This window comes from Drosophila suzukii, chromosome 3, assembly GCF_043229965.1.
Source record: "Drosophila suzukii chromosome 3, CBGP_Dsuzu_IsoJpt1.0, whole genome shotgun sequence".
In the NCBI taxonomy this organism is placed as follows: Eukaryota; Metazoa; Arthropoda; class Insecta; order Diptera; family Drosophilidae; genus Drosophila; species Drosophila suzukii.
The window spans coordinates 71233086-71249595 of record NC_092082.1 but is presented as its reverse complement, the minus strand read 5'-3'; the positions used below and the strand labels follow the sequence as shown (position 1 = coordinate 71249595).

At 39.1% G+C, this 16510-nt stretch overlaps 1 protein-coding gene across 2 annotated transcripts; it reads left to right on the top strand.

Annotated features, from left to right (window-relative positions):
- The first annotated feature begins 534 nt into the window (after window positions 1-534).
- On the top strand, window positions 535-6450 carry Ir92a (Ionotropic receptor 92a). Of its 2 annotated transcripts, none has more exons than XM_036818794.3 (10): window positions 535-659; window positions 719-936; window positions 1022-1175; window positions 1828-2240; window positions 4045-4177; window positions 4678-4858; window positions 4917-5144; window positions 5278-5650; window positions 5712-5843; window positions 6025-6450. In XM_036818794.3, exons 1-10 carry the CDS (start codon window positions 608-610, stop codon window positions 6223-6225), a joined length of 2085 nt encoding a protein of 694 aa, XP_036674689.2. In that variant the 5' UTR covers window positions 535-607; the 3' UTR covers window positions 6226-6450. The 2 variants fall into 2 exon arrangements, with proteins under 2 accessions (XP_036674689.2, XP_036674690.2); XM_036818795.3 differs by having other exon boundaries at window positions 571-659; window positions 807-936.
- The last annotated feature ends 10060 nt before the right edge of the window (window positions 6451-16510 follow it).

Sequence of the window (16510 nt, the reverse complement as noted above, 5' to 3'; positions counted from 1 at the left end):
AAATTGACATAGACTTCTGTGGCTCTCCTTTTCCAAATGGCAATTTTATTATTTTAGAATACTGAAAATTGGGTAAGTAAATAATTTAAAGTGTAACTATATTGACTACTCTGAACTAAATTGAAATATTTTCAGTCTATTTTCAGTACTTATATTTGCGATAGTCCCTTAACACACGTCGCTTTAATAAGCTTTTTGGATACTTACCTTGACATGTTATTCCCATACCCCAGCTCCTTTGACCACTTTTCAGAGTTGATTAACCAAATAAAGAGGCTGTAGCTGACTTTCAGAGACCTACCTTCTATCAACTTTATAGATAGCTAAACTAAACTGAGGATTTCCGCTTGACTTACCCGAGGCACCCTTTGTTAAGCTCTTGTTTGTTTACTGAATTATGCAAATATCGTAATGTCCTGTGTGCGTTTCATTAGGCTAATGTCTAAGCAAATAATGCCCATTTCCAGTTTGCGATGATAGAACCTGCCGGAGGTTTTCAATTACAGTTCGGGTTAAAATCAATTTGCCGGCCAATCGAAGTAGACTCATTAAATGCCAGTCCTATAAAAGCCGGAATCAAGGAAAATGAAATCAAAAGGCAGCCGAGATGTTGCTGCAACCACTGGTGATGCATTTGACTCAATTGCTTCGGATTATAGGTAAGGATATTCGGTTTAAGACCTCTTAACCAACTTAAGCTGAGCTAATACCTCCTTAGTTGGTCCATACTTTGCTGGATTTTCATCTATCTTGATTGTCTACAATAATTCCGCATCGACAACTCCTCTACAACTGGATTATCTAAGTGCTTTGGAGTTGGTTCTTCGGGAATTAAGTCAGCCCATTAGGCTGCAATGGATTAATGTGGCACTATTGAAGGATCTGGAGGCGCTGGAGAATCAAGTTATGGGTGCTCTAAATAGCAGCGTTACAGAGGTGAGTTTACTTATATTAGTAAAATAAATATTAAACTTATTTCAGGATAATATTATAATACGTTTATTTATTTCCTGTAATCCAGGGATTTATCACCATCTTATCTCAGACCAACCACTTTCTTCATTCTCGATACTATGCCACTCGAAATGCTAATGTGCGACTCAAGGATAAGCGATATTTGTTCCTGTGCGAGGACGAAAGCCCCGCGGATCTACTGGGCATGGCTATATTGCAGTGTGAGTACGGGATATAGATAGTTGCTAATGAATACGGATAACCCGTTTGAATTGAGTGCCCCTGTCTTGTTCCATCCGAATCCGATTCATCCCACCCCGTCAGCATCAATTTATTGGCTTAAGCGGTGACTTCTCGCCAAATCCCTGGGGGGCGTGGCAAAACAAGTCAAACTGGAAAAGTTTCCTTTTCGAGGGGACCATGACTAGGACTTCTCCACACAAGGGGACTGGACTCCCGCGTAAACATGGTTGGCAAACGGGAAACAGCCGCAGGACATTCGTGGCCAGTTGATCAAACTTTAGCACTTGCCAATAATTTCAACGCTCGACGGCGTCTTGTTCAATTCTAAACTTGGGCTTTTTGGGACTAGGTCTTTTTTCCCCCTGACTTTTGTTGGCCTCTTACTATTGTCACATACCCTGGAACTATTAAAGACAATAGGATATCATTTGAAAAAAATATATTTTTTAATAAAAAATTTAAGATATAATGTAATACTTTATAGTATCTTAAAAGTACCTTAAATTTAGGTAATCTCTATTCGAAATCTTTTGATTTTTTTATAAAGACCCTGCTCTTATCTTTTAATCCCCCAAACCAATTGTTTTTTCTGCTTGTCCAACATCGGGAAATCGGTGTAATGCGCTTTAGTCTACCCCCACCATCTGATGGTGCGACCTGGAACCGAAACTGGAGGAACAGGACCAAAAACAGGACCCCAACCAGACCCCAGGCGCAAAGCGGGAGCATCGGTAAACGTGGGAAACAAGGACGATGGAGTGGGCGGAATAGGTGGGACAACAAGGACAACAGGGAGTACGACTACTGGGGCTACTGGGACGACAACCACTTCGCCCTACCGCGACATCAATTTCGAGCTGTGGACACAAAAGTTTGTCGGTGCCTTTGGTAATTTGGATGCCCTGCTCCTGGACGCATTCTTGCCGAACGAAACTTTTGCCAACCGGGTCGAACTTTATCCCAACAAGCTGCTCAATCTGCAGCGCCGCAGCCTGCTCGTTGGCTCCATTACTTATGTCCCATATACGATTACTAATTATGTGGTAAGTAATTGCCGGTTAAGTTTATATTTATCGTTTGTTGTGTCCTTGCTGCACTGGGAAAAATAACAACAAAGCTTTGTTTATAAAAATAACAAAAATATTAATTATTTCATCAAACACTTAAATATTTTATTTTGGTTTGTTATGTTTCTTGCTTACTTTCAATAGTCACATAAAATTCTACGAAAATCGTTGTGAAATTTTTGTTAACGTTTTAAGATTTTTTTGGCTCTCAAATATATTTAAAAGGGGTCATTTAAGTTGCCTAAAAGTATGCAGTAAAAAAAGGAAAGTCATCTTTCTAAATGAATGCATTGCACTTCTGAGTTTATAATATATTGTTGCATACTTTTAGATACCTAAACTATTAAAAAACTACACTAACTATACATAAAAAAGTTTTAGTTATTAACTATTTCAGTTTATTATGCAGTTTTTGTCAATCGCTTTTAACTGATATTATATAGACCTTATTTATATGATCATCATTTTTTGAAAAAAATAAAGAACAGAGGTTTTTCTCTGTGCCTTCCTGATGGCCAGTCAGCTTTACCCAAATGCCAGAGATTTGCACGCCGGCATTAAGCAAAGCCAATTGGTCGTCCTTGTTCCCCTACCATCATCCCCCCCCCCCCCAAATGTTGAGGACTCCTCATCTTCATCAGGCTCATTCACATCGTTGTCTTTGCATTAGTCGGGCTCAGTGTGGGAACTCATCATGAATAAATGTCCAGTGGTTGCTCCTTTTGGCCCAAATACGTATGTGTGTATGTGCGAGGATTGTTTAGTGTTTGTGTGTGTTCGGCGGTGGTGGTGTGGGTGCTTAGTTATTTGGCTTTGTTGTCGTTGTGGGCAACGATTTCGGCAACTAAAATGTAAGCACATGTTGTGTTGCGGTGCCCAGTCCATGGTAATCACTGGTGGGAGTTGTCAGGAGCCGTCTCCATGATTTGTCTGACTGCAAACAGGCACTGTGGAGTGCAAAAATGCATTGAAAACGTCTAAATATTGAATGATATTAATAACAATTTTAATTTTTATTACTACCAACTAGACATATAATGGTAAAAATTTAAATAGTTCTTTAGCAATTAATTTTTATAATCTGACACGGATTTAAAAAACAACTAACAAGTATAAATTAAAAAAATATATATGTAAAAAAGGTTTTATAAATTTTGGAAATATATTTGGGTGCTCTTAAACGAAGTGGCATAGGTCTTTTTTAACACTTTCTCAGCACTTCTTAAATCATAATATTAGTAGTATAAATTATGCTCTAGTTTCTCAATAATGAAACTCCCCTTGTATCCCTTAATCAGGTATTTTTTCTGACTACTTTCAAATACCTTTATCCCCATTGTAACCACAGAATGGACGGAAAAAAGCCAGCTTTTGTTGTCATTTGGCAAAAGTTTTGTTCGCACTCAATTGTTTGCCTTAAGGACATTTGCACATTTGTAAACACACGCACACACCCATGGCCTAACACTAACACAAACACCAGCAACACCCACACAAAGAGCCACAAGCATGTGAATGTGGTTTTGTTTGGGGCCTGGCTTTGGATCCTGCTCAGGACCAACATTGATTTAAATTACGTGTTTCCATTTAATTGCCGCCCGACGAGCCAAGTGTCGATGTCCATTTGAATGTTACTTTGTGTCCCGAATGGAGTGTGAGTGTAATGGTGTTGGTAAGGGGGTTTTGGGGTGGGCGTGGCACCAACAAGACCATTAACGAAATTAGCAGAGACACTTGAATTGTCGGCCCTAGTTAACCATTAACCATTAACCCATTGCAGCCCGCTGGCCAGGGCGACGTGGACCCCATTCACCCGCAGATGCCCAATCGTTCGCTCACCTTTGACGGGGCAGAGGCCAATGTGATGAAGACCTTCTGCCAAGTGCACAACTGTCACCTGAGGGTCGAGGCCTGTAAGTCACTTCAGTCATGAAAACACCATTCACTTTTATTATAGTACTAATTAGAAAGTATAATAATATTAGGCAGAACCAAAAATTAAATGTCCTAACAACCTGCAAATGTTTTATATCATAGATGCCTTAATTGTTTTTGTTGTTCTGGGTTTTGTATTTCATTTATTAAAGTAGTCATGGAGCCTTTATTGAACAAAAGTAAATAAAATCTTTTTCACAATAAAGCTACAAATATTGTAAGAGGCTTTCAATATGAAATCTTTTAAGTTGGCTTAAATACAGAGCTTAAGCAAAATATATATTTCTTAAAAAAAATGGTCAGAGAAAAAGTAATCCTATGAGTTTGCCAGCAGAAAATTGTAAGTTAAGTATTAAATATCAAAGGGTTTAGATATAACATTTTATTAAGTTTCGTTAAAAATCTAAAAAAAAATGTGAAGTTCTCTTTACCTTAGCATGATATAGAAAATATTTTAGTCAAACGTAATTTGTTGTAGATGGTGCCGACAACTGGGGTGGTATTTACGAAAACGAATCGAGCGACGGGATGCTGGGGGACATCTACGAGCAGCGTGTGGAGATGGCCATTGGGTGCATCTACAATTGGTACGATGGCATAACGGAGACCTCGCATGCTATAGCGCGTTCATCGGTGACCATATTGGGTCCAGCCCCAGCGTGAGTCTTCAAACCCTACAAACCTCGTCATCCTAATCTGGGGACTCTTATTTTTCAGACCCCTACCAAGTTGGCGCACTAACATAATGCCTTTCAATGACCTCACTTGGCTAATGCTGATGGCAACTTTAATGATTTGCGGCACCTTTCTGTACTTTATGAAATATGTTAATTATCGTTTAGGGTTTTGTCCAAATCAGAAAAAGTTTCATCACACCAGGAAGCTTGAGAAATCTATGCTGGACATATTTGCTCTTTTCATTCAGCAGCCATCTGCTCCCGTGAGGTAGGTTTGCCCATAAAAAAAGAGTAAATTTAGATTGGAGACTGGTAAATCTATATTGAATTTCAAAATATGTTAAATGTTGATTTTTTTTTGGTATTTTTGTTTAAACTAATTTAAAATGTTGCTCTTTCAGCTTCGATCGATTTGCGCCGCGCTTTTTCCTAGCTACTCTTTTATGTGCCACAATCACTCTGGAAAATATTTACAGTGGGCAACTTAAGTCGATGTTAACTTTCCCCTTCTACTCCGCCCCTGTGGATACGATCGAGAAATGGGCCCAATCGGAATGGAAGTGGGCAGCTCCCTCCATTATCTGGGTACATACGATCCAGAGTTCCGATCTCGAAACGGAACAGATTCTGTCCCGGAACTTCGAGGTGCATGATTATAGCTACTTGTCCAATGTCAGTTTTATGCCCAACTACGGTTTCGGAATTGAACGGCTGTCTTCGGGATCCCTTTCCGTCGGCGATTATGTGTCCACTGAGGCTCTGGAAAATCGAATTGTAAGAATATTATTTCCCTAACTTCTTTAATCATTTTTAAAATGTATTTTTTTTATTGAAGGTTTTGCATGACGATTTATATTTTGATTATACGAGAGCTGTTTCGATACGAGGTTGGATCTTGATGCCTGAGTTGAATAAACACATTCGAACTTGTCAGGAAACGGGTCTTTATTTCCACTGGGAATTGCAGGTAAAATTAATTAAATGTAATGCTATTTATATTTTGATTTTATGATTAATGATTTATTTTATTAAGCCTCGATTTTTACACCCAGAATATAAATAGATTTATCTTTATTTCTTAGGATTTTATTGTTATATTAATAATAAGTCATAATAGATTTTAAAAGCCCCCTTTTTTCAATCCCCAGTTCATTGAGAAGTACATGGAAAAGAAGAAACAGGAAGTGCTGATGGATCTGGCGAATGGACACAAGGTCAAGGGGGCTCCCCAGGCACTGGATGTGCACAACATCGCCGGCGCCCTGTTCGTTCTGGCCTTTGGCCTCACCTTCGCTGGCTGTGCCCTGCTGATGGAGTTGCTGATCCATAGAATGGATATAAGCAAATAATTTGGCCATTAAAATGATGCCCGTTTGTGCAGCACAGTGGGGAGGCACCCACTTCATCCTTGGGTTTCAGGCGCACGTGTCGCAGCAAACATCAAAATCGTATGCTGCATGACACGAAAAAGCCACAAAAACCCCGCATGACTGGAGAACGAAAGTGTGGGGTGCACTGGGGGAAAAGTCTATATAAAGAATAAGAAAGATTAGATTTTTGTGAAGCAATACAGAAAAGTTAATTCTTATAAGGTGGATAATGTCCAAGGTAAACTTTGAATAAATAAACAGAAGTATTTATCTTTTTAGGTTGCACATTAAAACCCATATTAATTATATCTTAAAAAGAAATATTAAAAAATAATATTACTTACAAATATTTTTTAGCAGTTAATAGAGAAATAACTTGACACTTAATAAATTAGTTACATTTTAATAGTATGCACTTATACAAGATTATAGCAAAGATAGTGCTTAAGAGCTACTAGAGAATTAGTCGTAATAAAACCTAACTAGACCCTTAGTAATGCCTATTTTTCTAAATAAATTCCGACTTAAAGAATGCTTTTCTCAGTGCTCGGTGGAAAGGTTCCCATGGCAGAAATATGACGGCAGTTTGCAGCCTGAAATCGACCACTGGCATTGTTGGCCATGGGATGGATAAGCGTCACGGCCGAGTGGCCAACTGAAAAGTGAAAAGTGGACCCATCTCCCCGGGATTTAGGAGATGGGAGGAACTAGAGGAGCTATGTGCCGGTCTCGTTTTGCGGCACTATCTGCTGCACTTGCCACGGAAATGCGGGCGGATTGGGGGATTGTGGACATGCAAGCGGAAAATGACTTCTGCCCTGTATGCTGCGGTAATTGGAAAAGCGTTTAGTGCTAGACGAACGCAATTTCGTCGCCGGCAACATTTTTAATGATGCCCTTAATTATCGCTGTGGGAAATTATTCATTATCACTAATTTGCCGTAGCCGTACAGGCCACTCGCATGCGTCTGCTCACTCCACTCCAAGTTGCAGGTGGAAAGTCACTTGGCCAGGTAAGCGATTTCTCTGGGCCCTCTTCTTATCCGCCTGCCACGCCTCCTGGCCTCTGGGCTGCCCCCATCTTACCAACTCACCATCTCACCTGCATCTGCAAATACGGCGTGTTCTGCTCGTTAACAGCTCGTTTCAGAGCGACAAACAAGCAAACCAAGCAAGAAACCAACAGTAGCAACAACCACGACGGTTGCACTCACAGACAGCGGTAACAACAAGTTGGCCAACATGGCGGCTGTGTCATTTCCGTTGTCGTTTCTCTCGTTCCAGGGGATGCAAGCCCTTTCCAGGGGTATTTTAGTTTTGGCCACCGCCTTAATAGTCCTTTAAATTTAACTTTTAGGAAAGATCTTCATAGTCCTTTAAATACAATGCCTTAGTGTTTAAAAGAAAATATATATATCACTCATACGCCCTGTTGACTTTCCTTTTTTAGTTTAAGCCGTAAGATAAAAATGCTCTTAAAAATACTTATTTCTGAATAAGAATTTTAGCCTAGCTTAAACTGAAAATTCTTTTAAAAAATCATAAATTACCTAGGTTTTGTAATCCATCTTTTAAATGCATAATCTATCTTTAAAAATAACCACAAGATGTATATATTACTCCTACGCCTGGTTGACTTTAACTGCTTAACTTAAGCCATAAGATACAAAATCTTTTAAGATAAAGTCTATGTTTTTGTGCCTCCTTCATAAAATTATAAACACATTTTATATAAATTAAACAATACATTTTATAAGTATATTGTATAAACACTAGACATAAAAAATAGATTAGTTTTATGTAGAAGAATTATTTAATTTGGTTCCAAAACTTATCCCTTTATATTTTTAACTTTGCCCAAATAAAAATATATATCTTCTAGGGTATTTCATGCCTCGATCTCTGCCCTTTGCAGTTTATCCTTTTTTTTGTTTTGTTTATTGCTAGTCCAAGCTTTTGCATATTTCCGCTTTGTGTTTGGAATTTTTAAGTGAGTGCGCTCAACTTTGTTTGTTGCTTTTTGCCGTTTTCTGTTTGCTGTGATGTTGCTGTGATTGCTGCTGATTTGCGGCTGCTAATGCAGCTGTTTGTTTCCGTTTGTTAGCAGTCACTTGTTGTTGCTGCCCCAAAGTTTGTACTTCTCCACCGTTCAGCCAGCAATATGACAATTTCTATTTTCAGTTCGTTTTTTGGCTTGTCCAAAAAGTTTTTCGGATCGAATGAAATTTGTGTGCCCAGATAATCGTCCTCAAAGGGTTCAATAGGCGGAAGGAAAGATAGAAAAGTTCGTTTGCCCAAAAGCCCCAAAAGCCGTAACTCGAGTTCATAACTTTTGCATTTGCACTTAATTAAAAGGACCACGGAAGCTGGCTGGGAATATTTTTTACATGCAATCAGCGCAACCTGCAGCGTCTCAGATTTTAACTTAATTTATGGCCAGCAGCCAACAGGCGATAATTGAAATTATATTAAAGGGGGAGCCAGCCGGCAAACTGCTTTTCCTTTTTGGCCGCTGTAAATAAAATAAATCTGTGCGAGGCGTTGTCGTCCGTGTTGAAATTTACGCGCTCCGATAAAAGTGCTATCCGGACGGGTTTCTGGGGTCCGGGGTCCCGGGTCTCCACTCCGGAGACCCGGACTGCCTGACTTCGCCGTAGTGGATTGAGATTGGGATTGGCACGTGCAACTGCAGCCAGACGACAGCCCCGATAAAATATGAGCTCGATTCGCCCGAAGTTTTCAGAGGTTGAGGCCTTTAAATTGAATTAGCCCTGGCGCAAAGCGAGATTCTTGTGAATTTTTAATGTACCGCCGTCGAATTCGAATCGATCCAATTAGAAATTCTGAATATATATATATAGCCGCTTTCTTTTTCTGCCCTGCATAATTGCTTGTGTTTTTCGTTTGGACGACGTTGCCTGAACAACCGGCCTCCATCTTACGGCTCATTATCAACGCAGACGATATGCCACCATCTCTCGCTTTTAGCGACAATTTCTTACACAAGACGCCGGCAAATTTATCGCTCATAATTATTTCATTTTACAGTCTGCTGAAGTTCCCAGGCAAACGACCCCGTCGTTTGACGTGCTTTTAAATATCCCCTCAGCACTTCTGTTTGTTTTCTTCCAGCTTCCTTTTAATATTTCACAAGGTGTTTGCGATTGGCTTCCCCATGCCCCATGCCATCAAACTTTTGGCTTAGTGTAATGCCGCTTAGAAGGCATTACACAAATGCACTCGCTGGCACAGTTTTCTGTTTTCAGTTTCCAGTTGCTACAAGTCTCTATTGTTCCACATATAAACCGAGCCCGCCCTCCAAAACACATACCCCTAAACTTTCCCCCTTTGCGAAAGGTGTGTTTTAGGGGGGTTGTAAGGGGTTTACGAGGTGGATGGCGCCAATCAACACACATGACTACGCGGCAGGTGGGAGTTACCTCAGCGCTCGCTGCATTAGCATAATAAAACAACTGGGGGAAAGTTTAAGCCAGTGCTTCACTATTCAATTGCAGAGGAGGAAGTACCCTGTAAAAAGGCCTTCGGGGGAAAATATTTTGATTTATAAAGTTTAGTCAAATGGAAAATTCTAGTTGTACTAATCACGACATTATCAAAACCATGAGATATGAAAATGCTTCTAAATATACATTTTGTCACCACAATATCAAAACCACAAGAGATTAACATTTCTTTAAATGAATACTTCCTAATTTAACGCTAAAATTATTTTTTAAATTGATATTATAATAAATTGTTTGTTATAAATTTAAAGAAATATTAATATCATTATTAGTTTATAAGGATTATCGTTTTGCCGTTGAAAAAGTTAAAGATTAAATCACTAATTTAATGGTATAAATATTATCTTATCATTAAACTAAAACAAATATAGTTGATAACATTTTTTTTTGTATTCAAAATCCCTTTTACTTTTAGCTTACATTTCCTCAAAAAATATTTGAAAAAATCCTTTTATACACAAGCTGAAGCTCAAAGGCAGAATTTTACTTAGTGCTGAAAAAAGTGCATTCGGTATTGAACTCGGTACACTCCCCCCTCGCCGCAATTACAGGGTATTACCTGCACAAAAACCAGATACCGCAAAAGTGCAGAGCTGCTTTGGCAGGCTTTTCAAGCGATTCCACAACAACAGTAACAGTAACAACAAACAAAAAAAAACAGGCTACAACAACAAAGGAGCCGGGGGAGCAATTAAGCAAACATGCATGTATTTGTGTGCCGCCAGTGCGTGAGTGTGTGGGTGCGTTTGTGTGTGTGTTGTGGGAATTTAGGTAAATTGTTTTGCACTTAGCTAAAAAGTTGGCGTGCTAAATAAATACAGAGCCCCAAAATCGGCTTAAGCTGTTATCTCCCGTGCTGTTTCACTTAGCAGGGTTTTCTGTGCGGATCTGGTTTCGGACCCGGATCGGAATTGGGATCGGGATCGGGGGCCATCAATCACGAACGGAGGCTTAGAATGGAGAGCTTAAGTATGGTCTACTGGTAGTAGTCTTATCGTTCAGGGGCGGGTTCTAGGGAGCTTTACAAAAATATATTTCAGTTTTAAGAATATAAAACATACGCTTTAAGGGATGGTTAGCCAGTGCCAAAAAAACTCAAGTGAAATAAAAATTATACCACACTTATTCTAATCGTAGGTATTATTTTGACGGTCAAAATTATAATATATTATGATTATATTTAGGTATGTGATTTCTATAAACCATAATGTGGATATTAAAATTTTTATTGAATCATAGCAAGAAGAAGTCAATTTTGGAAATAACTTTTACAGGGGTATATTGCACCTAAAAAGATTTATGAACTGGGTTTTTAAACTAAATGTTTTTATCACAGTACCAAATACTTACATTTATGTAATGCAACTTTTTCAAACAAAGCAAATTTTTTTTTATATTGCGAAATATGGACCTACCCCCCCAAATGTGATTAAGGACCCGCCCATGCCCCAGTGTAATTGAGGAGTTACCATTTGACTGGCAGATTCTTTCACTCTCTTCCGGCTTATACCGGTAATCTTCACTCCCCTCAGAGCTCCCTCCTTCCACTTGGAATGACGAGTGACAACAGCAAAGTCAAAGCAGGCAGAGCCACAACAGCATCAGGAACACAGCTGGAATAACAGAAATGTAAGTGGGCTCAATCCATTGACTATCCTATCGAAATCTGCCTGAAACAAGACAAATTGCACTCCAGCCGGGATCTATGGCTACCAAATGAAACAGAGCCGCCGCTCAAAGTCGGGCATTTTTTCCTCGTTCGAGCTGGAAATAAGGATAGCGGATAAAGGAGGATGTGGAGTCCTGGAGGAGAGCTAGTCAAAGAGAGTTACCAGTTTCGAAGCCCGGGGCATAAAGGCAAGCCGTGTCGAAATGCTGCTGACGTTTCACATTCAAATGCTGCAGGAATAAAAAAAAATTATCTGAAAAGGCATTACAACGAAGTTCGTGTTCCCTAAAAATGAAGTCCATAAATAATACCTAGTATACCTCCCCACTCCCTAAATATCCATAAAAACTTAAACCGTCACTCCTTACAGTTTTAGTAAGCCAGTCTATAAATTTCCTGAAGTCTAACCTCCTTTGATTGTTCCGAATTTCGTGGTTATATTAACCTAAGCTAATTAAAATTGCTTAAAACTATAAGTAAGCGATTTAATAACTTAATAGTCTGGTGCTTAAAGTGTTTATGGGTGATTACCGAGCAATTCAAAATATTTGCCTTGGTTACACGATGAATTTCATTGGTAATTTGTAAGGATCTTAAGCTAACCAATAAATGTACCCCTTGGGAAGGGGAATTACAAGTGAATATGGATTGTAAGGACAAGCAGGCGGCTGGGATTGTGGAAAAGCTAGTCAAACTGGTTGGCATATAAATTTTGCGGTCGGCGGCCATAAATCAGCGTTTGGCTGTCACCCATTTTGCCATTTTGCCAGTGTAAGTCGCAGGACTCGCTCTTCCCCTTTCCCCTTTCCGCTTTTCCCCTTCCCTCTGTCTAAGGTCCTTGCCTCCGAAGGCTGCTCTCTTTAACTGGTCATTAATTACAAATTATATGCCACTCCTGGCGGCAGGAACAAAATCCTTCTGGGCTGTCAGCTGTCTTGCGAGTGTCGTCCGACACACAAATTAATGTTGACACCGTCGCCAGGTCCCTGGCACTGCGGAAAAACTTCTGTTTAGTTGTTGACTTGTTAGATAAAAGGATATAGACGTACAATTTTATATAAAAAATGTATATAAAATGCATATTTTCTTCAAAATTTTGATTAATTATAACATTTCTTTATATATTTATAGTTGCAAGAACGTTGAAAACATAAAACAACAACATAAGTAAGTGGAAGTTTTAAATTAATTTTCGTCATCAATTCCGTAGCAAAAAAACTGTTCAAATATTAATTTTTAAAAAGTACTTCCTGTAAGCTGTCTAATAATATGATTTTAAATTTTTTCCAATGTTAAAGTTTTTTATAAAAGTAACAAGGGAACGTTTAGTTCGAGCTGCCAGTGCCTGCATGTTAAATTTATTTTATATACATTACAAATCAAATACATTTTTAAATGTTTTGTTATAATAAAGTAAATAATTATTAAGGAAAGGTAGAGGTCATATCTGATTACAAATTTGAAATTATGCTTTTCAGATCACTATTAATACATAGCATTTAGATTATTTTCTAAACCTAGCACATTTTCCCTGTGTAGTTCTTCAGATTGCGGAGTTGAGTGGCGGCTTCGTTAGCGATGATGAAGCCGCCGCTGCACTTCAAAGACGCATTAATAATTAATAAGATTGTAGCCGGGGCAAAAAACTGCCGGCCGGGCGAGTTACTTGACTCAGGTTGCTACTTGGCCACTTGGCAGCTGCCAAAGGATCTCCGTTCCTGCAAACCTCCTCCACCTCCAATCCTCAAATCCTCCGCCCACTCCAAGTGCTTGGGTATGCAAATATTTGGCCCCCTTCCACAGACCCGCTCCGCTCGCCGCCGCAACGCACTTACAAATTCCGTTTCAAATTCAGAAAAGTCATTAAATAATTTTCCACACTTGCACTTAACGCCTGCCTAGGTGGGTGGAAAAAAGGGGACAAGGGGGCGGAGTGGGCGGCAGACACTGGTCGGGGTCTCATGCATGTGGATAATGACTGCCAAGGCAATTTGATGTATAAACAAAATACTGCCGGTCTTTTCCTGCATTCCCCACTGCAACTGCCACAGACGGCAACTGAAATATGAAATGTGTTTGCCTGAATGCCAGAATTTATGTGTAGCAATCCACTCAGTCGGATAAGTGGGCCAAAAAGGCGTTCCCAACATCTTTGGATATTTACACGGAGAAAACAAAATTAATGAGACTACTTTGGAGCAATTTGTACTATCCGAGGTGTCATAGAAATCTCAGGGTAAATAGGTGCATATATTATTCAAAAATTAGTTAAGAATACCCACAGATACTATTTATACAGTTATAATCAGCTTAAAATGTTTTAAAACTACTTAAGAAAATGAAAAATCAATTAAAAAGGTTTTAAAAATATTATGTTCCTCTGATCAACATCATTAAATCACAGATACCACAAAGGTAAAGACATTCAAATGATTTCAATTAAATGCTAACAATACAATTGGCGAAAAAAATATGCAGTCTACAAAAAAAGAGGAGTTATGTTTGTCAAGTCAAAAGTTGGATTACATAAAAAAGTCCATAAAAAACTTCAACTTTTTGTTGGACTTTTGATTGTTCAGCATTTTTAAACGTATTTACTACGGATTAACAGTTAAAAAAATATTAAACATGACATAGGATTCAAAGTGTTTGCGCTTTTAAATCCAATAAGTTATTATTTATGGAATATTTGCTTCTCTGTGTACAAGAATGTTCTACTCCAATATGCCATTCAATCAATATGTGCTTTTTAAGTAATTTTAATTAAATCGCAATTGCTAGCCATTTAGTAATTTGCTTGTCAATAAGACCAGAGCCATTGAAATGCCAAAGCTACTTGAACAAAAGGGCGTGAATAAGTCCTGAATGGGGCTAATGTAATGCCAAACGAGAAGTGGCAGGCTCAATTCGAAGTGGAAGGAAAAACGAAGGCAAGGACACGTCCTGCCGAGAAGAACTCAACCAACATTTCCGGCTCGATTGCGGCTTATTTGATTTTCATTAGGCATAACTCAATTTGAAGCAAATAAAATGCGCTCAGCCGCAGATGAGCTGCTTATACAATAACAGCAGGCGGATCCGGATCCGGAGATGGGGAGATGGAGTCGGACAAACCAGGAGAATAAAGCCAACGGAAACGGAGATGAGGGCAGACAAGAGGGTCCAAGGGGAAGAACCCGGCCAAGTCCCAGTTCCCAGTCATGGTCGAAATCGGAGGCCGGCTGAGGAACTTCCCGACCGCCAAGTGAAGATGATAAAGTTAAACTACAAGCCACACGAACAATGGGGTTCTTCAGGCTGCCTCGAAATTGGGAAAATCAAGTAAAAGCCAACCTTTTGATTTCACTTCCTGTTAATATTGTCTGTAAGGAAACGGTGGTTGGGGAGGGAGCAGTGATGGGAAGGGTCTAGGTAGCTGTACCTAAATAAAATTCAGGTATTTTAGAGGTATTGGGTATCCTTTAATCCTTTGTTTGACCAAGAGCCAATAAATGTTTTTTTGTGGGTTAGTACTATTTATATTAATCGATAAGAATAATATAATGACAAGAATATATACAAATTATTTGTCAATACGTTTTTTTAATATATTTAGAAACCAAAGTTGTACTTAAGTATAAAAGAGAATAAGAGAATACCGTGTAGGGGTGTATAGTTTTAATACTACTTAGGCTTATCAAGTAGTAGCCTTACCATCACTGAAAAGGATTGGCATCTGGGATTCCAGAGCGGGGAATGCTGAACCACAATCCAAAAGCATAAGTAACTTTGGCAGCCGATTAAGGTGAGATGCCGAGCCATGCAAGCTGAATCTCAATTCAGGACCTAATCAGCTCTGTCTGCCTGAGTGGGGGAGCTTTTCCCAACTAGCTAGTGGGGGTCTGGGTGTCCTGCCTGACACCCTGGGGAGATCATTATATCGTCGGTTTAGTCCCAGTGCAAAGTTTCCTTACCTTTCGACTTCTTAGCCCCGGACGGCTGATAAAGTATTTATGAGCCACACACATGTAGGCAGTTGAGTCCCTCGAATGTGCAGGTGGCAAACACTGAACGATTTCGGATTTGAATAAAATGGGAAACTTATAAAAATGGATAAGAACACTCAATAAAAATTGTTGTAAAACGGAAATAATTCAAAAAATGTAGCTTATAAATATTTTTAATGATCTAATTTTTAATAAAATGATCTAACTGATTAGAATTTTTTGAAAGAAACTATGTTTTCCATAATTTCTAAATACTATACCGTATTATATACTATTTATTTGTTTTCTAATTATTCAAAAACATTTAAAAATGCATTTTGTAAAGTGCCTTGATATATTTTTGACCTCAGTTTAGTCTGCTGATCAACACCAAAATAACTCCTGAGCAGCTTTCATGGAATACGCATATACGAACATAAGCATCCGTTTTAGTTATGCTGAAAAGTGCTTATAAACTTTGCACTCATTGTTCTAGTCTCTTCAAATCCTTCGGGTTCCAGCCGGTTGTTTTTCCCCACGCAGTTTTCCCGTTTTCCCATCAGCCCCGCCCCCCTTTCCGAGGGCAATCCCAAGACCAGACAACTTTTGGCCGACTTTTATTTGAGTTTTCCCTCACCTTACCAGAACCCACGTTTGGCGTAAGCTCGGTTTTCAATTTCATTATTTTTGCCCATGCTGGTTTCGATTGTTGGCATTGTTGTTGCTGGCAGTGCTTCCTTTGTTTGCGGTAAACATTTATGTATTATTTTGTGATATCATCAGTAAATATTTTCTCATTTTATTAAACTCGAGCGGGGTGAAGGGTTACGGGGGGAGGGGGGGATAAGAAAGTTAAATGTCGAAAGTGGTTGGCAAAGTTCTGGCCGACTTTTGTGGATGAAAGTAATAGAGTTTTGCGTAAGCTTTAACTTGTTTTGTTGGCGCTGTTCTGTTGTGTGTGCACTAATTAAATATTGAAAAAGAGCAAAGGCATCTTGAAGATAAATCTGTTAAGTGGAGGCAATTAAATCAAAACTAAATGCCGCCTTTCAGCATGCCAAAGCCATTTATAAAAACGAGCAGACAAAGGCGACAGGGTGGGATAC

Coding starts and splice junctions, on each gene's coding strand:
- Ir92a (XM_036818794.3), top strand. CDS start 608: ATGTTGCTGCAACCACTGGTGATGCATTTGACTCAATTGCTTCGGATT. Junction 937..1,021: donor TAAATAGCAGCGTTACAGAG/GTGAGTTTACTT, acceptor CCTGTAATCCAG/GGATTTATCACCATCTTATC. Junction 2,241..4,044: donor ATACGATTACTAATTATGTG/GTAAGTAATTGC, acceptor AACCCATTGCAG/CCCGCTGGCCAGGGCGACGT.